At 32.2% G+C, this 23176-nt stretch overlaps 1 protein-coding gene across 1 annotated transcript in view; it reads left to right on the forward strand.

Moving 5' to 3' along the window:
• Window positions 1-318: 318 nt before the first annotated feature.
• The window catches only part of LOC128210902 (uncoordinated protein 58-like), a 54505-nt gene continuing 31647 nt past the window's right edge, over window positions 319-23176 (forward strand). Inside the window, exon 1 of the mRNA XM_052915255.1 lies at window positions 319-371. Coding sequence (XP_052771215.1) covers window positions 319-371 — 53 coding nt within the window. The remainder of the gene's footprint in view (window positions 372-23176) is intronic.

Raw genomic sequence — 23176 nt, forward strand, 5'->3', positions numbered from 1 at the left:
ACATTGTATTATTATTCTCATGCCATTACGACGTATGTAACCTACTACCATCCCTCCAACTTCATTCGTTGTAAAACGTATTGTGTATTTTTAAATGTAAGCAACGCAAGCAGGTTTAAATATTTTAACGCATTGTATTGCACGCCTACATCATTCGAACTTCCCCTCAAGTGGTGTACTGAGATAAAACACTTTTACGTTGTTCATGCAGCTGTGCTGTTTTTAAAACAAACATATCGTCTGTACTTTTAATATAAAATAGTGAGTGAAAATCATTGAAAGTTTCTTGTATTCAACTAATCGAGGATACGTTAAACTATGGCGAAGGTTTCTACTGATGATGGTGATGACCTCCTAGACTACAGCAGCAGGTTGGAGACAGAGGGTCAAGGTAAACGCCATCAACAGATTTATTTGTTCTTCTTTTGCTTTTGCCTAATACAGATATAAGAACCAATACCGAAGAAAGCACTGACTACTTTGTATTGTCATATTTTGCATGTCAATATATGTTAACAGCTGCATAAAAAATGTGGTGCATGTCATAATTTTAAGTAGCGTTCCTATAACCATGCAATAAGTAGCTGAACAATGCATCTATTTTGTCTTGAGGACTAGTTTCCTGAATCAGGTAGTCTTCGTCAATGACATCTGTCACCTAGACAATGGTGTATGCTGTGATTGACCTTTTGGAAATATTTATGCACAACTGGCTTTGATTTTGTACAAAAACATTTGTCTCTTTGCATTAGATTGTTGAACAATACAAACAAAATTAGTATACGGCAATTCCTCTGCTTGAAATTATTCGACTTATAAAAAGGAACTCTGAATGTAATAATGAGGAGAGTTTATGACCCAAACAGTATGTTGCTGATAAATCCTTTACATTTTATTCATTGTTTAAAATTGAGTCATTTTATTATTATCAAATTTATCTAAAAACAATATTTAAACGCTGCAGACCGATATTCGATTTTGAATAAGTATATAATTAAGCTAAAAACGTTTTTATTGTTTACGTTAATCGTACAATTGTACATAAATTAAGCCTATAAAAACGGACTATATAACATTTGTTTTCGGCAACAACGTTCAAGCTGTTCAATTTGAGTTTTTGTTATTGCTTTATTGCTATAAGCCAATATTTAACAGCAAGTTACAGATACATTGAAAGAACGTTTTTAAATGTTATAAACACATGACCATACGCTTACATAACATCGTGCGAAGTGATTTAAAAAAATTGTTATAATTTGATTCATAATTGTATTTTTTTTAAACAAATGTAATAATTAAATCCTAAAAAATCAATTTTGATAGCGTTACTCACGCTTATCGGCTCAATGGAGCATTTAATGTCGCATTTTTATATCGGATTTTAATAGAGCTCTTATTTTAAGATGTGGTCATGTTTTATCATTGATACAACAATTTCGTTGTCATTTCAATATAACGTTGTGTTCTACGTCTTATGCGTTTATCCAGTGCCTTTAAACCGGGTTAATGTTTAAACATGTTGCTACTGAGCTTGTTTCTGTAGTTTATCGTTTGAGACGACGAGCTGTCTGACTCAATAAAACGTGAACGAAACCCTTTAACATTTGCTCCAACTTATGAGAGCAAATAAAGTGTAAGAAGTAATATGTAAGGTAGTATATCCTTATTGTTTCTGTAATAATGTGTTTGAATTAAATAAAACGGTATGCTCAATGTATATTCTTTAATGCTTTTCAATGAAAATATGGAGTTTTAGAAGTGCAATAAAAGCAGTTTGAGTTGAGTGAAAGTAAGAACTTTAACCCATCGAACTCACAACGCTGTGACAACGTTGTCTAAACGCTACTGTTGCCTTAACGTTATGTCATAACATTGTCACACCATTGAAATGTTGAGGTATTCTTATCGTTTTGTTAACGTAACTCTGGCAACCAATACACAACATTCATAGAACGTTGTCACAACGTCGATAAAACCATGCAATAATACGTTGTAATTACGTAAGGTGTTTGCTGGACTGCTGCTGCCTTTAATAGATATGTGAAGGGGATGGGTGGTGCGTAAGTAAAATAGAAAAATAAACTCAAATAAATGTCAAATTCAATCATAACAATATATGCACACACATAAGGTATAATATATTATCTTGTTTCAACTTGAATTCACAAGCGCAAGTTACTTTGAATTATTCCACCATGAAGTTTACCTTACGTCTCAAGCAAAATTAAGTTTTTCCTCCAAGCATATTGTATAAAAAAATCTAAGAATTAAACTTTACGTGATATAATAAACGAATAAGCGTCGAAATCGAGAGTATTAACTCTTCTTTTTTTTCAATTCGAAGATGGTGATATTAAAACGACAATGTTATGACAACGTTTAGATTAGTTTAAGGAAACCGCGAAAAAAAACAGGCCTCTCAAGATATTTAACACAATACTAGTACAACGTCAGCATAACTTTGTCCCATCACTAACATTTCGTTATCAATTCAATGCTTCAAAATCATAGTAAGATGCTTCGTGTTGATATATTATTTCAATTATTCATAATGATATTTAGTGGAAGAAGTTACAAATTCATGTAGGCGCTAGTGTTGTCACAACGTTATTTAATTACCTTGTCATGACACAACCTTCACACAACACGGTATGTGTTCGCTCGGTTAGAACTACTTTTATTGCCCATTTCATCAAACACGAATACCACAGCTCTGAAACAGCACAAGGTCTATCGCAATAAAAGCGATTTTATATAGAAAGATATAGGGAGAAGACTATGTTGTTGCCATGGATGGAAAAACTTTATCTAACAAGGCGGGGGAATTTATAGGTAAGACACGGTATGGGCGGGGGCCGAACAAGGGTGTGTTCTTTTAGCCAAAAAACTGTATTAAATCTACGAAAACAAACATAAAATAAAAAAAAATGCTGATTTTAATGCAAGATGCTATTTCATTTCTCTCCTTATAATAGAAATATATTAATATTTACCCGTGAAAAATGTATAAATCATGAAATAAAATAAGATCTTGCACTGAAATCAACAACTATTCTCTCTATAAAAGCTATAAAAAGCAAACACTTGTGTTTCACACAGTATTAATGGTTTTGTTTATCAGGTGCAATTTTGTTTGTAAATTCAAATACTACACATGATCTTTACTAATAATATGCATTGAATTTAAATGGTCAAACGTTTAAATGGTATCTTCAGATTATTACAAGGGTTACATATGATTGACCATTATTAATAACATTTAAAAATGAGTTATTTATGCATGCAAGTTGTAGTATTGTCTATCCATGGTCTGGTTTTAGTTTGAATAGGCGATTCTGGTTAACTATTATTCCATGAAACATCGAAACATGCTTGATACGATAAATAAATAATTGCCTACTGTATTCATACGTAACGTAAACATATCATTGATAAGGCATGGTATTGGTGTTTTCAGAAATGTATATGCTTTATTCAGACACCTTACCCTTAATTTACTAAAATTCCATGGCCCAATTTAGATATGTTCAAAAAAATAAAAAATAAAAAGAACAACTAAGATAGTAATTTACATTAAAGCAGCCATGCGTTTAAGAAATACTTTCCTTGAACAGTAGAAATGCTTCATGTGATTACAATGTTAATCTTTGTTTAGTTTATTTTCCTAAATGTTAAAGAAATTATATTGGTATATTTAATTTCATGATGACTTTTTAGTATTATTACATGATTTTCCTTTACCATATATATGTTGAAAATGGCCAGAGACTAGTTTATGCCGAATTGCCAATACACTTTGAAACCTTTAACTATAATGTGATGATCGAATTTTAAGCTTTTGACTTGATGACAATTATAAAGGCGCTTTAATTGTTGTCTTTTGCACATACATTTGTCAATAGATAATCATGTAAACTTAAAATTCAATGCAATAAACAAATAACAAATCATGAGGTTGGTGATTAAGAAAAAGTTAAACACTGCGTTTTACAATCCACAAGAACTGCAACGAAAACATTACACAGTGGAGTTTGATAGGGTGAGTAAAAAGTGATCACGATTCCTCATTGGAAAATATATAAAACAATATTCGGTGCATATTCATATTCATAAAGGAAGCCAGCACTTTCAAAGACCTATAAAAATTTCAACTTAAGGAACATTACATAATGAACTTCCCGTGTACCAACAGCACAATAAGGATGAATAGAATTTTGTTTTGCAAATCCCTTGCGACCTTATATATTCGACTGTCACTTAAAGATACTGAAGCAAGATGCCGGGCTGATCGTGGAGCTAGAACCTTTGCCACCATACAGGATCCAACAGACATATCAGTTTTCCAAATAGGTCAACAACACGGTAACTGATACGTCCTTTATTAGATCAATAACAAACAAGGATGTAAAATTGCTGAATCTTCTTTGCTAATTCGTGTTTAATCCTGTAATACTTGTTTCGGTGTCTACTTTTGGAATACCAGCACCTGATGTTCGCGAAAAAGTTACGACAGCAGATGGCAATGACTTGCTTTATCTAAGAGGAAACAAGACATTCGGATAAACTATCAAAGCGTCAAGTAATTAATCAATGAATAATACAAAGCGTTTTGTTAATTGATGCAAAGCATTGCTGTGGAGTCTTCTTTCGTTTCCGGCTTAGTTAATTACTTCTGACTAGTATTGACTTGAAAAACAAGACAGTAAGTTAAACACAACATTACTGTTTTTTGGCGCCAGCATGATTTTTGTTTTGTACTAAAAAAACAATGCTATCGCAGAAGAAGCACTTTTAACCACCGATTACAACAAAACAATAGGAGTATTAATGTTAACGCTATATTTGATGTACACTCTCAGACTGAACATTCAAATATTTTATAACTGTTCTAAATCTATTAATTGCTTGTGAACGATAAATTTAATACGCTCTTTGCACTATCCCTCTTTCAATTTAGAATTTGCTCAACGAAATTAGACTCTATGTACCTATTGCAAGTCGATGGTTTGTTTAGTCATTGTATTGGAAATGTTCACCATGGGGATTTACCTTCTAACAACAGTCTTCTCGTCGAAAGAATTATTACTCTGTACAAACCCAGTCTTGTTCATGCAATTGCTATTTATGATGTATATGCTCAGACATTAAACTGCACAGGCTTTATAACCTGACCAAGCTATCTGTGGTGGTTTCTCTCCGCGACTTACCTTCCGTCATATTCAACACTTCGTGCCAAATATTGGTCAATGTAATATTGTAGGATATATTAAGTTTTACGTTAACAAAAGCTTTCTGAACTGGTACCAATAATTGTGTTAGCAAATCGCATAGCCAATTTATTTGAGAAATCAAACACTTTATAGACCAGACTACTAATATTTCACTCACGCTTTCGTTTATTATGACTAAAGATATATACCAATTATTATAAAGACGCTACAATGTGCTATTACGACTACGTCTGCGTAGAACGAACACTCCCTACCTTGTTCCTTTATCGTACACTAAGACTTATTTGTATACAATATTTGCAAGTTTGCAATCATTACTTTTCAGGTATTGGTTATATACTTACTTGAAACAGAGATAATGGTCTTAAATATCCTTGAATACCTTCATATAATTTAGTAATTACGTAAATCGTAATCTGGTTGGATAGTCCCACAACACTGTATTGCAACGTCAAAGACGTACTTGACTTAAGCTAGTACAACGACAAGTACGCAATGCCAGACCGTTTACAGTAATTGTGTGCCATTTTATAACAAAACATTTTTAACCGATAGTTTTACGAAATTATTTAGTAATAAAATGTGCTTATCACAAACACAAATCTTACCCATTACACGATGAATATAGTGTAGGTATTTAAGAAAATAATTAATGACTTCATTATTTTATATACATTGTCCGTTACAATCAATTTGTAGGTATACAAATGCCCATCAAACAATTGTTAGAGACATGGAATACATTCCACATCTTTACTTTGCACTGTAGTTAGCATTTTTGTTCTATTTTAGCATTATGGGTACGTCATAACCTTCTATGATAAATAGGGTAATTTTGTGTGACTTTTATTCGCTGAATACAACGGAGGACTTATTCAAATTATGTCATAACACATAGTCAGCATAGCACTCGTGATATAGCTATAATGGTGCTGAATTTAATCGTCATCAGTTAAATTATTCAGAATTTTGTTAAAGTTAAAGAGGGTGATTAATATAGTTGTTGTTAATTTTGAATAATCGATGATTTGTTAATATTCTTTCAATAAAAAAACAGTTTATGCTAAAACAGTTAACAACGCTGGTACATTTAACAACTTTCTGAACTTTTGGTCCATTGTTGTTTAAATTTGCACTTAAAACGTGTTAATGCGTGTTAATTCATATTGAATTTTCATTATTTATTCAGGAAGTCATTTTCAAAAATAACTTATTATAACCTTATTTACAGAGTTTTGTTCTTAGTGTACAATTAAAAAAAAAAGTAATCTAAAATATTTCCTGTCGTTTTCAATTTTAATATAAACATATTATATATAAATATATTTATAATAATGGATTTGTATGTATCAGTTGCAATATCAGTATTTGCTTCTTTCGTGAAATGGGTTTCGAACAAGTCGATCTTTTCCTCTGAGAAGTCATTCATGTTGAAGTATAAAAGGTGGTGATATCGACCTAATCAGACTGAATAGGAAAGAAAAGCTGCTTGTTCAGAACACCAGCCTTGTCTACACGCTTATATATGTCTTGTGTTGATGTGACGAACTCATTTACCTTTGAATATCTCTTTGAAATATTTCATATACATAGTCATTTGTCGACCAACTTGGTATGTTTCAGTGTGTGTTATGAAGTTCTGCAGGACTCTATACACTAAGGTCTTGACTCTGAATTTGAGATTCAATACTCAAAACTTCAAATCGTAATTTCATCCATTTTTATCCAAAAGACAGCCTTGCTGGTTATCTCTTTTTCAACATTATATCTTCTGTTCAGCCATTTGAAGAGATTGCTGCTTGTCATGCTTGGTTTACCGGTAAACTTGGTTGTGTTTTTCATGAAATTCTCAAACTCGTCGAAAGAAACAGATTCTGCTCATCAGCCACAATATTGAAATCTTTCGTGATGATGATGATGATGATGATGATGATGATGATGATGATGATGATGATGATGATGATCAGGTGAAGAGTTAGCTTTTCAACATGGAATAGTACATATTTCAAGATAAAGTAATCAAGTTTCATATCACATAAAGGGAAACAAAATTTTCTTTTCTAACAACTTATTGTAGTTGTTTTTTCTAAAATTTACATTGCAGCTGGGAGTAGGATTGTATAGTTTTATTGGTCCCAGATTGCAGGTAAAATAAACTAATTCAAATACACAAAGTGATAGTGTTATAAGAGTTCTTCTATAAAATGAAATAAATCTCACTTTACAAAACAGATGTACGGAACACTAATACATTCTCAACTTTAATAGTCCATAACTGCTAGAATTTGACCAATCTGACCTTCTCCACACTTGGCCAATTAGAAACTTGCTTGCCATATGTATTGCCAATATTATTAAGTCCGTTCATATCTTTAACATATCATGTTTTCAATAACTTTGAAATATATGATATCGACACCATCATCCGCTTCGTCAGAAGGGATAACAAAACAACGGTAAAAGGGAGGAAAAAAAGCAGGGGGAAGAACAGGGATAAGATTGAAATTATTGAGGTATAACGCAATGACTCGGCTAGAACATACAGTAACAATTACATATATTTGTGAAACTAGGGCAAATGTCTTCTCTTCAATCTATGAATAACTCAGAATAACCAAATGTAGTGGTGCATTGTTGTTGTTATGTTTGTATCCATATACCTATACCTCGGGTTGTTATTGCTGGACATAAAACAGCTTGGAATTGAAAACCTTACCAAGTGTCCGAGTTTATTGTGTCTGTCCCATGTCTGTCAATATTCCGCTTTCGAAAGTGATATATATGTCTACAAGGCAACACAAACAGAATATTTAGGGTTGTGATATTCATTTAAAATTATCAAACTTTAATTAATACCAGAAACTTTCATCTCACGTCTTGCGGTGAAACAATTCTCAGTTTGATGCACTCATTTTTTTCAAATAGTTTTACTATGTGGATTTTGTCCAAGCTGGAGTTTCTTGGTTCTAAGACAAACCCTCATTGAAATTGAGGGTCACTCAATAACGTACTTTATGGTAAGGTATATTTCACATTACAAAGGCTTCCATGAACTGATAAATGTAAACTAAGCATTGCATGCAAGCGTCTCCTAGAAATTGAAATAAAACACCTATACCGCCATACGATTTTAATACACTGGAGTTCATTTTTGTGTCTTGACACATTTCAGTTAATGTATTTTCTATTTTAAAATCCAGCTTGTATTTCGAACGGAAAAACGTATATTCAAAGGCTCATTTTTGTTCAAAACAGAAACTCTTTATTACTACAAGACGAATCGTAGTCAACCCGTTGACGCTTAAACAATGTTATTTACTTCACAGCAAGAGATTATCCCACTTGAAGACTTAACGTCTCAACTTAAAGAAGTACTTAAATAGAAGCTAATTTTACCGTTCAACCTTTTTCCTGCATTACGAAGACTGAGGAGACGTATTGATAAGGGTATTTTAGAAATTCGATTAAACAATAAGTGTATGCATTAATACAAATAGCTTGTCAGTTGTTCATAGCATTGCATTTTAAGATACCGTTAGAGACACAAAATAAGATTCTTCGATTCTTCGAAATCGTGCCATGGTGAGCATTCTTGTTCCATATTTAGCATTAAGGGTAAGAAATTATCTTCTGAAGTAAATATGGTAGATTCGTGTGATTATTCATACCGGGCAAAAGCAGATAAATATTGTTTTGCAATGTTATACAATGCAACAGTAAGTATGTTATAACCGAAAATTACCCTAAGACAATTTTGTCTATAAAACAAACTCAAATATCCACCAGGTTGTATTATGTTGTACTATTAAACTTTTTTTATTCAACCTCTAAAATTGATTGTGTTGGCCATTGTATTACCATTAGTTATTTAAAAATTCATTGAATTTATTTTTGAAGCGGTTTTATATCAATGAAAGTCTTATTCCCCGATTTAAATTCTTATTGTGGAGCATTATTCTACTGTAAATTATACACTTGCCTTCCAGTATTGCTTTTCTTTATCTTCAAATCTCAGTAAACATCATTATAATGCTATAATATCTCAAACATATATTTTAATTAGAAGTTTCATTTTGAAGATTATACATATTGCCAACAAAACACTTAACGTGACAACAAGAATTCCGTTAACATACATCAGCTAAATCAATTTTCTGGAATAGTTCTGTCTGTGTGAAGAATTGTTTGAATGTTTCATGCTGAAAACGTTATATTATAATTGAGTAGTTTATATTCTATGAACGTATTTTTGAGGTCAGTACGTTCAAAGACATTCGGATAAAAATGTTTTGCTTTCAAGTGTTACGTTCAGTTTCGAGTAGACAACTCTATGTGTATGTTTCAATTCAAACTCTTTATTCCGTGACCACTGATAAACGCAACGGATTTTGTTCGACGGAGTCTCAAATTCTTAAAGCCATCTGTGTTATAAGCTTTATCACTTTTTGCTAGACTAATGCATTATGACAGGTTGTCCCAAATGCGTTTGCCAACTGCAAATTCAACGCCATAGACATGATTAAACAATGAGAAATTTGGCTTCTGTGCAATTTATGGTGATTGCTTTGCACTTTCAATAACAAAGTGCATACAGTTGGATGTTTGGAATAACATGAAACTACCCTAAAAACATGAAATGGCCAGTGTTAACATATGTAATAATTGCATTTAGGCATCTTTACTAAACATGCATCGAAAATGCATAAGAATGATCAACTAGTATACTCATCATGATCTCCGTACAATTTCATGAAATGTTCCGGTGCAAACTGCATGAGAGAATTAATTCATAACATGAATGTGAAGAATTCGCTATGTCCAAATAAGGGACATATAAAGGATTAAATAGAATGAAACAGCTACTATGATGTAGCGACTTTCCACTTGAAATTACAAGGAGCTTCTCCGATATTTGATTTCTAAAACACGCTTTTAGCGTAGTGGGAGGTAAAGGAAAGGGCGCTAGTCTCTGAGGACCTGATACTTTGGAATTCATATTATCACAGAACAAAGGTGTTGCGATAAGCACGGACCTATTGCGGTGTTTTATGTTATTACCACATTTATTTAAAATCAGGGTAAAACAATTGCATATTACAAAGTAAATAATATTCATAATATTGACGCACACCGTATGTGTTTACCTTTTTCGGGGAGGAAATGACGCTATAAACATTGCTCTGTCAGGCAAACAAGCAGAAATATACAAGTAGTACCTTGATCACGAAACATTTAGTCGGGATAAAATGAACACACCTACATAGCATATCGAGTCATAGGAAGAAAGTTTCATTTACTTTTAAAACTGTTCATTCATAAAGGAAGGGAGTTGTAAAAATAATGATTAATTACGCAACATCTGTTCAACTGCCCAATGGCGTAAAACAGGTATTCATGTGAGAATGATCCCTTCGATGACGGCCTTGTACGTGTTCATAAGGCAATGAACCAGCTGAATATTTATCTATTGGCTATTCATATGTTTGTTGTTTAGGTTTGTAAACAAGAATATAACCATTATTTTAGAATATATTCAACACATATCGTTTCTATCTTAGGACATACACTTATTTATATAGACATCTATTAAGTTCATCTGTTTTAACTAGTTTGGAAATCAGTAAACGTTTGGTGCATTTTTGTAGTATCACGAAAACGTTAAGCCATGGTAACGATTGCTACTGGTGATGAAGATAACCCATATGCCTCGAAATACTTGATGAAGATTGAAGGTCAAGGTAAACACTTTTATCCTATAAGATGTTTCTTCTCTTCACAAATATATGTGAATATGAGGGTGTTTGTATGTTCCTTACGGCATTGTTTTCGTAAGTTTACATAAGTTTACTTTAAAAGCCTATTTAACAAGAAGGCATACGCGTACATAGTGTGATAATACAGGGAAACTCGCTTGCGTGAAACAGCTATCCAAAACTGTACTGAAGTTTCGTGAATGTTCGATATAAACATTGCGTATTTTAATCGGCTGACATCCAGATGTACTAGCATTTACAATTTAATCTGTTTTGTCTGTTTGTCTCACGTTATTATTCGCTTCATTTAATAAGGAGATTATTTATCAAGGGAGAAACAACGTGAAATAACATTTTTGATATATATCTCATGGATCTATACTACGAGCCGCTGTTTAAATCCACTATAAACAGCATCTGGTATAAGTTTGCAAATCCGGTTTACTTGCAAACTTAGTTTTTTTATTATCTTAGATATCAACTTCAAAAGCGACACATAGAAAGTTTGCCCATTAAATAAGAAATATTTTAAGTAAAATTAAAAAAAAAGGTTTAAGAAATATGAAAATTTTAATTCCAAAATTGATTTCTCCCGTTGGCCACCAATTGGATTTTAGGTCCCCCGCGGGGTTTTGGCAAACTCCAATTGGAGAATTTTCCATACAAGTCGAAACGGGGGAAAAAATCAGCAATTTGAAAAAAATCAAATAATACAATTTGGAACAGAAAATTACATTTCTATTTATGTTTTGAGTACTTTAGTTATTACCTTTATTAAAATCTAAAAAAAAATCAAAAATTATGGTTTTGTAAAAACGGCTCTCCAATTGGGGAAAATTCCAATTGGAGAATTCCACGGTCAATTTCTATTGATAAAATTCACCAGTTGGAGAATACAGAAGTTGGAGAACACAGAAGTTGGAGAAATCACCAGTTGGAGATTTCCACAGTATTACAGCTGCTGGGGAAAAATAAAATTGGGATATATACATGCCATCATATAATTGCTAATTCATTTAATATTGATAGAATATTCAAGAAAATAACAATGCAAGATGTTAGTTGTTACCTGATTTCGCGTATACCATCGGCATTTTCAACTTGTGTGCAATCTAAAGCAGTTTTATTATAAACAACTGCGTCAGATGTGTAGTTTTATTATTCCTTTTCAGAAAACTGTTTGATCAAAATGCATATTTCACTAATAAATCTAAACAATCAAACTGTTTGCTTAATTTTGCATTTTCTAAAGATACTTCCTGGTGGTACCTGGTTATAATATTGAATTTTTCGACTTAAAGGTTAGAGAACACTGGATGTATTCCTTTAGACCACTCTGTCAAGGATTACCCGTGAAAGCGCTTGCAAGCACTTGCTTCAAACAGGGTCCTTTAATTATTTTTCAAAGCACCGATGAACGGGTACAACTTTCATTGGTTAAATCTCACTAAAATAAACAAGCTCGATTTTGCTAAAGGTGAATAGCTGATAAAATCACTCACGAGTCCGTTTACATTGCTAGAAACTGTAACTGTGTCATTTTTGAGAGGCCATCCATGAGATAGTACCCCTGGTGGGGATCGAACCCACATCGTCGTGGGTTAGAAGCAGAAACCTACACCACTAAACCACTTTCATCCTTAAAGTACCGAGAGGCAGGCATCACGCTGCAAAGGGATCGAGCTAAATGTACCATGGAATGAACCCACGACTACGACTTCCATAGGCAAACGCCTTAACCAATAGGCTACGGAGACGGTATTAATGCATGTTCTCAATTGCAGATTCAGGGGGAGGGGGTCGGTCCCAGCGCGCGCGCGCCGTCCTCCACCCCTTTGAATCGTCCGTTTATACATTCTCAGTCAATATCGGGAAAAATACAATATTAAGATAGAGAGAGAGAGATGGTTTACTTTGAATAAATGTTCAATAAGCCACATGGCCCGTGAGAAAAACAAAATACACGATTTAACATTTACAAATGACATAGCAAGTGGAGCACGTAAGGCTTGTTTAAATTTTACGATGGATTTTACAGATAAAAATGCACTATTTCGGACTATAAATTAGAGGAGTACACCTACCCGGCCCAACATTTTAAGCCATTCAATTTCTGTTCTGAAGGAGGGGCGGATGTGGAAAGATTGAGCCAATGAGTTTCTGTAATCAGAATTGTTGTTTCATAATGTTATAGTTCCTTTAAACAGTTCAATCGTTTTATAACATCGAAATAAACAGACGCATGTTCAGTTTAAACATACTCTGTATACAACGTTCTCGTACCCCAGAGCGATGATGCTATGCATTAAATTTATCATCCGACCTCTGATGAACAGGAATGACAACGTTTAAAAGCTACCATTTATAAATTAATTATGATCACCTGACTGACTGAGTATCTGCCAAAACTTTTCTGTTTAAAGAGACTCTCTCATGTTTTGGCACCAGACATTGTTTTTTCTCGTAATGCATCTGAACACTTATATTTATTTTACTCCTTGGTACTGAAATTGCAGAAATAATAGTAACCAAGTTGATTTTCTTTTATACTTTAATTGCATTTTTGAAAAACGATTAAAGTATTAAAAATAAGATGGGAGCAAGCCCATGCCGGTGCAGATAACACATACTCGTAGATTATGTCAATCAACTGATTGTGCAACAGCTTTTTGTTGAATCTTGTTAGTAACGCATTTCAAAAGTTTGGACTTCAAAGACTATATATTTTAGCACATATCAACATTAAGGGTTCCAGCCATCAATAGCTAAGCTTTAACACTTCGTTTGACTCACAATACTTTATTTCGTAATAACAATCTATAAAATACAAGTAAAAGATGCATTTTCAAAACCCTGAACGCTTCGCTTACATTCACTCAAAAACTCAAGTTCGAAAGATATAAAAAAGTATGTCATAAACATATCCTCTTTAGCGGCTGAGGAAGCCCGTTCAAACCATTCACATACTCAAAAACCGAGTTTCTTAATATATTAATCTCTAATAAATTTGCCAAATAAAATTCAACATGGGTAAACAATTCTTAAAAATAACGTATTTTATGTATTGCATCATATTTATAAAAAAGATAAGGTCAATTGAATCAAATGAACATTTTCAATGTACTTTCTTTCCCGCGGAAAGTGGACTTTTCATCTTACTCCAACAAGTGGGGAGTATGGTTGATTCTCTTCGTGACTGAAATCCACTTTTTAAACACTTGGTGTATTTCAAATCTAGTCCATATAAACATCCCCTTCAGATTCTTTGACGATTGCATTTCCATGGCAGATCACTGCGTAGGATAAACATACAAGTGTTGTTAAGCCACACTGTGGTTTCAATAATGTCAGGGGCGTAGCTACCCCTCTATTCATGTGGATTCATAAATGTGCTGGGGGGTTCGGGGGCATGCCGACCTCAGAAAATTTTGAAAACCATGGTGCAATCTAGTGCATTCTGGGCGTTCCGATGTGCATTATTTAGTACTGGAAAATAACCAGTTTTTGGATCATGTAGTCAAGTTCGCATACTGCAACTTTTTTTTTTTTCATAACCATGTTTTTTTTCAGCCGCGTATTCACTTATAGTGCCTGTATGTTGTGCATATGTATGTATAATTTGGTTTAAATGATGCATCCTTAATGTAACAAGTCCTTGCTGCTACACCAATAGAAACTGCATTGGATGTTAAAAGTAACAGAACTAGAACTGACGTTCCTATTTTTGTCTGGGTCATTTAAATAATAGAAAACAAATAAAAGATAAACAAACTTGTTTTGACTTCTTTAATGAATTATATAAACACATTGTACAAACATATCATGACACTTATAAACAAAAAGTATGTTGTCAATTAAACAGTATGCTAGCTTTAAAGATTGTGGCAAACCATAGGAATTTTACAGCGGTCTTAAAAAGGTGTATTTAAAGCTGCAATCTCACTAATTGATCGTTTTGACTACCGGTACTCTTTTATTGTTGGTCTAAGAAATATCTAGACCCAATTTTAAGTGATATAAGACTGCTGAAAAAATATCAGATTGCATTTTGTCATATTTATGGCTAAAATGATGTTTTATGGGTAATAGCATTACGAACAATTTAATGTAAATGAACTTTTCGGCAGTCTTACCAAACATTTTTGATTAGTTCTATTGTGAATTATCTAATATGACTGAATTAAGGGAATGATAACCAAATCAGCTGATTTTGAGACAAATTTTTCAAAGTGTCTAAAATGACAATCTGTGAAAGTGCAGTTTTAAGTTTTGATCTAAGGCTTCATAAACGCATTGTTATATTGTCAATAACTGGTTAAAAGGTCTCATGTACAAAATAAGATAAAAATTTTCATGCAATATCTAAAATTTAATAAAATAATAAAGTACCATTAACATATTTCTTAATAGTGCTGTTCCTCATCTGACAATACCATTCAAAGCCATCATTTCAACTATGAAGTTATTTTTAACTTTCAACTTTTTTATAGCATATGCAACAAAATATACCAAAAATACAAGCCATGAACAATATTATTGTTCAACTTTCATTGTCCTTGACCTTTTAAAATGACCATTTTCCTGTTCTGTCTATTTGTAAGTTGTGCCCTGAGGAATGAAGTATGACTGTATGAGTAACAAAAAGCAATAAAAACACTAAAAAAATCCCGTATTACCCCTGTAATTTCTCATACAGCAGTAAAATCAAGCAATTTTCAAGATTGATTGTGCTGCCAAATCAAAAACATGTTTGCCAAAACATTTAGAGCTGATTCTCACAGATATACCGTTTTAACAACTTTTGTTTCGCTTGGAATGAGCAAATTTTTGCGTAAATATCTGCAAACCAATGGTAAAAGATTGCTGACAAAACATCAGATCGCAGATTTCATATTTCCTTCGAAAATTAATGTTACTAACGGTTTAAAAAAAGTGCATAAAACATCAATGATTTAACTTAAATAGAAAAGTCTGCGATTGAATATTTTGTCAGTAGTCTTATATTACTGGTTTCCATGCATTTTCGCAAAGATTGGATGGTACCAATCCAAAACAAACAAGAGGCCCAAAAGGGCCTATGCTCTACTGGCTGGGTTTGTGTGGTCAACATCACTGTTTTCGAAAAGAACCAACTCCTTATGGGTATCTGAATACTCAAAACTGAAGACTGTACCATATTCGCTAGCATTTATTACAAAATAGCATTTTTTTTATACTATCGAGGCCTATCGTCTAATAATTTCAAGGCCCATAATCCAGGAAACATGGGCAGATCAGGTTTTCGAAAGAAACTGAGCTCTAATGGATATCCAAATACTGTACAAGTTTCATCAAGATACAATCAAAACTGATGACTGTATTGTGTTACCGAGTAATTGTTAACTGACACACTAATTGTTTTGATATCAAGGCCCATAATCTAGGCAGGCATGGGCGGACCTGGCTGGTTTTCAAAAAAAAACACAAGCTCTTATGGATATGTAGATACTGTACAAGTTTCATCGAGATACAATCAAAACTGAAGGCTGTATCGTGATAACGAGCAATTGCCTACTGAAACACTGATTTTTGTATACTATCAAGGCCCATAATCTAGAATTTTCGAAAGGAACCGAGCTCTTATCGATATGTAGATACTGTTCAAGTTTTATTAAGATGCAATCAAAACTGAAGGCTGTATCTTGTTAATGAGCAATTGTTTACATAATTTGTTATACTATCAAGGCCCATAATGTAGGCATGCATTGGCAGATCTGGCTGGTTTTCGAAAGGAACCGAGCTGTAATGGATATGTAGATACTGTACAGGATTCATCAAAACTAAAGGCTGTATCATGTTAACGAGGATTGTTTACAGACGCACGGACGCACATACTACATACACATTACCATTGCATAAGCTCTTCAGGCCTTTGGCCAGTAGAGCTAAAAATGAAAAAAAGTTTTCAAAACATCCAAAGTGTGAGAGTGCAGCTTTAACATTTGAAAGTAACTCTGTTTGCCTCATGCCCCTAAACAGAGTTTAATCATATTATATGAGCAGTGGGCTTGTCCCTGTACGTTTTATTGTATGATTGCAGTAATGGATACTGGTCTAATTACCTTCTGACAATTTTTCATCAATTTTAAGGAAATAGAAAACATATTAAGCTCAATCATTAGGTTGAGAAATAGTCCCTAAAAATATTCATTGTGGAAACATTTCTTATTTAAATACATACAGGAAATGGCAACATCATTTACCCTTTAGTATGAAAAATGCAGTTTCCTGAATTTGAATAGCAGTTCTTTATTTAAGCATCTCAATTCATTCAACATACACATAGTATGTATCAAGTTTCAAAGGAAACCAAATCATTGTAACAATTGTTTTCAAAGCAAATATTCACACTCTTGACAAACTTCTTTTCCTAGTTTCAACTTAGAGACTTTTTAATGAGCCTGCACCTTCCCTCCTCTTATGCAGTGGCTTCAAGCAACAAAGTAAAGCTAAAAGCTCAAGTTGCACTGCTGGTGAACAAGACTGCTGTGTTGATAGTTAGTTGACAAACTGCACACTTGATGCCATAAATCATGTCCATCAACCTCCAGAATGAAGAAATGACGCAGCACAGAATTGATTTCAATTGGAGCTCTCTGTGTGCTTTCATCTCCTTGTTGTAGTCAAAGAATATGTCTTAGTGTGCAGTGCGGGATCTTGAGAAGCCTTCTGCTCGTCTGATGAAGAAAGTCTGGCAGAGTGTGAAACTCCTGTCTACTTATATGGTTAGACGCCTGTGATCTATGTCTTCTTGTGTGTGCTAAACCATCACCTGAAGAGAATTTAGAGGAAGTTAGTGGTTGATTACAATTAATGTGACAAAACATGGTCTTTTATTTATGCCACCAAGATCTCGTATTCCAAGTTTCATATCTTGTATGTTAACTCAAAGCAATTGAGCATAAACTGTTTGGTAATTTATTTTAAGTCACTGCTTCCACTTATACTATCAGTAATATTGAACATGAACCGACAGACCCAAATGCTATTCTAAATATTTTTATGTGCAGAAACCTTAATCGTATTAACACAAAAGTAATCCAATTGGATGTCTTCACAAAACATTTTACAACAATATTTGTCAATTTAACAAAAATATTGATTATTGTTTTTTGTCAGACAAACACAGAGATGGCCCTATATATTGCTCACCTGATTTGAGAAAGGATTTTAAATGAGTTATTGTTTGAACCCTTACTGGACACTTTTGGTCTGACTTTATAATGCAGCTGGTGAAAATATTAAATGTCCCTTTATAATGGGCTTACAAAAACATGAAAAAAATGCATTTGTTTAAAAATTACAAAGGGCCATAATTCTTACAATATAAGTTTGTATTGAGCAGAATAAAAAGGCTTTGTCTAAAATACAACCTCAGAACTATATTTACAAGTAAAACAAAAAAATCTACAACTTGAAATATGTTTGCTATATCTGGTTTTGAGAGAGAATGATCAGAAGAAAACATCACACATTCACAATCATATTAAAAAATTGTTTAGTTTTTATTTATTATATTCAATTTCAAAAAAACTGCAAACGACAAGACACTTACATTTCAATTTCTTGATTTAATACATTGATGATTATCAATTTGCATGAAGCGAGATGGGTCTTACACTCTGTGCAACTTGCATGTTCTTAGTTGCTTAGTTATTACCTTTTTAAAATTTCTCCTCTTGATCTGAGCCACGCCAAAATGATGGGAGATGCTTTTATTGTCTTTTCCATTAGAATGTATAGCACCTCTGTGTTTCTGTTTGTCTCCTGAAACAGTAATAGTTTATTAATAATAATAACAATAATAATACTAGTGACTTTAAGTGGAATTATTTTCACCGCTTGTGCCTTGCACATTGGGGAACAAAGTTGACTTTCGGAAAAATACAAATTCAGGCCAACATTGATAATATATTGGTAAAATATACATATTTTATTTATAACACTATGCAGTTGTTGTTTTTTCAAATCCTACATAATTATATTATCAATGATATTTCATAATAAAATATAATTTGTATAAAAATTGAAATAACACGGCATAGTTGTTGACAAAACATGAAAAAAATAAATGTGTAAGACTACTACTTTATGGGGTGTAAATAACCCAGGGCTTTCACTTTAGGGACATTTGAACACTTTTGGTGAAGATCCACTACCACACCTACTAATCCCCCCCTTATTAAACCATATTTTTATGGAACAACATACATTATGGTAAAGGAATTTGACAGATGGTACCTTAGGAACATTTCTGTGACATTATTTTGAAAACAGGCCAGCAGGATCTGAGGAGAAGATTTTTCAATTTAGACATATAGCGAAAAGTAGCTACGCACCATACAGCAAGTTTTTTTATGAATCAATATCCGGTGAAGAAAATTCATACAGGGTATTGAAACATTTTTTTGCTTCACATGAAGACTTTTAACAAATATAACTTAAGTAGCTCTTCATCATATTAAATAAAAATTAGCACAGTCTATGCCCATACAGAGACCCGCATTTGATCTTTTACCAAAGTTTTATTGAGAGTTTAGTTTCTTGGCTAACTAAGTCTTTACAGGTATGTTAAAGCTGCACTCTCACAGATTAATTGTTTTGAAAAAGTTTATTTTTTATCTTGAAATGAGCCAATTTATGCGAAAATGCATGGAAACCAGTGATATAAGAGTGCTGACAAAAATCAGATCACAGATTTTAATTTAAAAAAATGGATACTTGTGCATTTTTCTTAAACTGTTAGTAACGCTTTATGCCATTCAAATTAGTTTATTTAGATCTTATGTAGTCAGCAGTCTTATATCACTTCTTTGCAGATATTTTGGCAAAAATTGGCGCATACAAAGACAAAAAATAAAACATTTGTCAAAATGGTAAATCTGTGAGAGTGCAGCTTTAAAGTGTTTGAGAAAAGTAATCACCTTATCAACACCGGTAAGAAAACAAATACAGGGCTCTTTGCAGCTGTATAGTCTGTCCTTCAGTTAATTCAAAATGGTGAAGAAAAATAAAAGTTGTCTTCTGTTTTAACTTTCAAGTCATTCAAAGGAATATTGCCTACTGTTGCAGCATTTGTGACCGCACATATCATGTGGTATACACACACTGATATATAACAAAACCAAGTTCATTTGTCTCAGTATTTGCCAATTTTGGGCTTTCACTTCTTGAACATGTTTTGAGTTTTAGTGATCTGAATAGGCTAAAAAAAATTATGACAATGATGCAGGTGATCTAAAACATATTTTTTTCATCAAAAGATCCAGGAATGAACAAATATTTTTATATGTGTGAAAAAACAACAGTTCAATTCATTTTTTTATGTAATTTAGTTAAAAACAAAAAAATTATTTAAGTTAACTATATATATATATATATATATATATATATATATATATATATATATATATATAATTCTATTATTTATTCCACAGAATATATTCCCACAGCAAATTTTAATGATATGCTTTTTTTTAACCATTCCAATTTATTTTGTCAATAACCACCCTTTTGTTGACTATATTTAATAAATATCAGTAGGAAAATGACCAACTAAGATCTTAATTATACACAGTAAAGACAGTTACCATGACAATACTTGGTGCTTTTAGATGAAGGCAAAGATAACAGTCAGAGAGTTGCTACTGAAAAATTTCTTATCAAAATTTGATCAGGGTCAGTAGCCTTCAATGATATATTATGTCATGGACCTATAAACTATGGTTTATAGGTCCGTGATTTACGTATATTGAATTAAAAATAAATAAAAATGTACATTAATTTTACTATAATTTTCTTTATATCTTTAATTCTGAACAATACAATTTTATTGTTTTATGTCACTGAATGCATGACTTGTGTTCTTTTTTAGTTGCTAAACTTTTAATACTAACATGCCACACATATATTAATGTTTTATTCAGTTTTCTTAAATCGTTAGTAAGGCTTAAGTCATTAATCATTAATTTCCGAAGGAAATATGCCAATCTTTGATGTTAGCTTTTGTCAGCAATCTTTAATCATTGGTTTGCAGATATTTACCAAAAATTTGCTTTTTCCAAGACAAAAATAAAAAAAAGTTGTAATATTGGTAAATCTGTGAGAGTGCAGCTTTAATTTATTATAATTTGGCGATTAATTCACCTTTACATATCATATATGTATTTTAAGAAATGGAACTTGATATTGGATATTGGATATTTTAAATATCAAAATATATATTTGATAATCCTATGTGAGTGTCAACAATTATTAAAGTGTGTCAACGTTAATATACCATCCTCCACAGCTCCAACCCTGAAGAACACTCGCACAATATTGTCCCCCACCGCCACTAAGGAAAGTCCCAATAAAATTTAAAACATATTAACCTTAAAACTACTTGTGAATAATAATTTATAATTAATATACTGTCATTTAAACCTTAAAGTTGTTGAAATTATAATAGCTGCATTTTCCACATACTAATAAGTCATGTAAATAGCATAATTTTAGGCACCACCATACTTGTAAGTTTTCTTTTCTAAGTCTAAATTTAAGTTGCTATGAAATGGCCTTATTTATTGCTTTTCCTATGTATTGAATGACTTTGGCCTTTTCATTGTTTTTATGATCCTTGCGGGAAACAGTGACACCATTCTGTGTATATCATAAACTTGTCAGACACTTTTAAATGTCCCCACAGTAGGACTGCAGGAAAAACCTTGACACTACCTAGTACAGAAAAGATGCTACACTAAATATTAAAAGTTGTAAGTTTCTGGTTCTCAAGCTCTTCAAATTTGTTTAAATTATTACATATAGCTCGATATTTTTAGAAACCTTCAATTTTTAACTTATGATCAAAGTGAAGAGTTTGATAAAGATTTAATTTAATACTTTCAATCAATAGCCTTTTTGATACTATAAAATCTATTACTTTAATTATTTTTCCTCCCAAAACCATTCCCTTATATTATAACAAATTGTTCAATAAGGGTATGATTAAGTAAAATCTCCTATTATAAAGAGTACCATATATATTCCTAAAAGAAACACAACTTTCATTGCACTACAATTAAAAAGACAAAGCATTTGCAAAGCAAAGCAGAACATTAGGTCTCTGACTAACTGATACATTCACTTAATCATATGACTGAAAATTTTCTTTCTAAAATTTCTTTTTCTTAAGTTATTCAACTTTCTTTAAAAATTCTAAAATGGAAAATATGACATATATATCTCTACTTCAAGAATAAAAAAAAGAAATAAAAAAAAATCTTTTTCAGGTAAAGAGTTTGATTTAGATTTGAATTTTAACTTTTTTTCCGTAAAATCTATTATATTTCATTGCCTTCATTCTTAAAGCAAACCCCTTAAATTTCCATTTCCCAAATCTCCAATTATAAAGAATTCCATATTCATTACAGAAACACTGTCTGTTTCACTATTAACTAGTCTAATAAATAAGCAAAGCAATTATTTAAACATAAAATGATAAGATGATGTAATAAGAAATGCTAACAGCAATACGGGATTTTATTTACATTTAGAAATGGGATCAAAGATGAGACTTGACATTCTAAATAAACGAGAATGCTTAGAAAATATACAGAAATATGGAAGATAGTTTTGTTTCTTAATGACACAAATTCAAAGTAATGTTCCTTTCTTGATTGGGTGGGACTAATTTAGCTCCGCCTAAAAATTGTTTTGTCATCAGATTAGGTATAACAAACAATGTGATTGGATCAAAATCCTGACCAATATAATAAACTCTGAATGGAGGCATCCAATCAAAATCTAGTATTATTTCCATTTGTTTCCAATTGATAGCACCATCAGTGATTTACACAATCAGTGATTTATGGCCTTTTAACTTGTAATGGTCTAGTGGCAAGTGCATATATGACTTATGTTAAATCATGTTTTAAGAGCTAATTAGAACTTTAAAGTCTAAGCTATGTGACAGAAAATTAATACCAAAATCTTTTTTTTGAATTGTAGTAACTGATTCTTTTGCATTTGATGAGGTCAGACATTTTAAGATATATAATATTCAGTGGCAAGAAAAATAACATACCGTGAGTGATGGAAACGAAATAATAAAAAGAAGCCACTTTTGCATAGGATAAAAGATACACATCGAAAGGTGTTTTTTTTCTTTAAATT

This window comes from Mya arenaria, chromosome 12, assembly GCF_026914265.1.
Source record: "Mya arenaria isolate MELC-2E11 chromosome 12, ASM2691426v1".
In the NCBI taxonomy this organism is placed as follows: Eukaryota; Metazoa; Mollusca; class Bivalvia; order Myida; family Myidae; genus Mya; species Mya arenaria.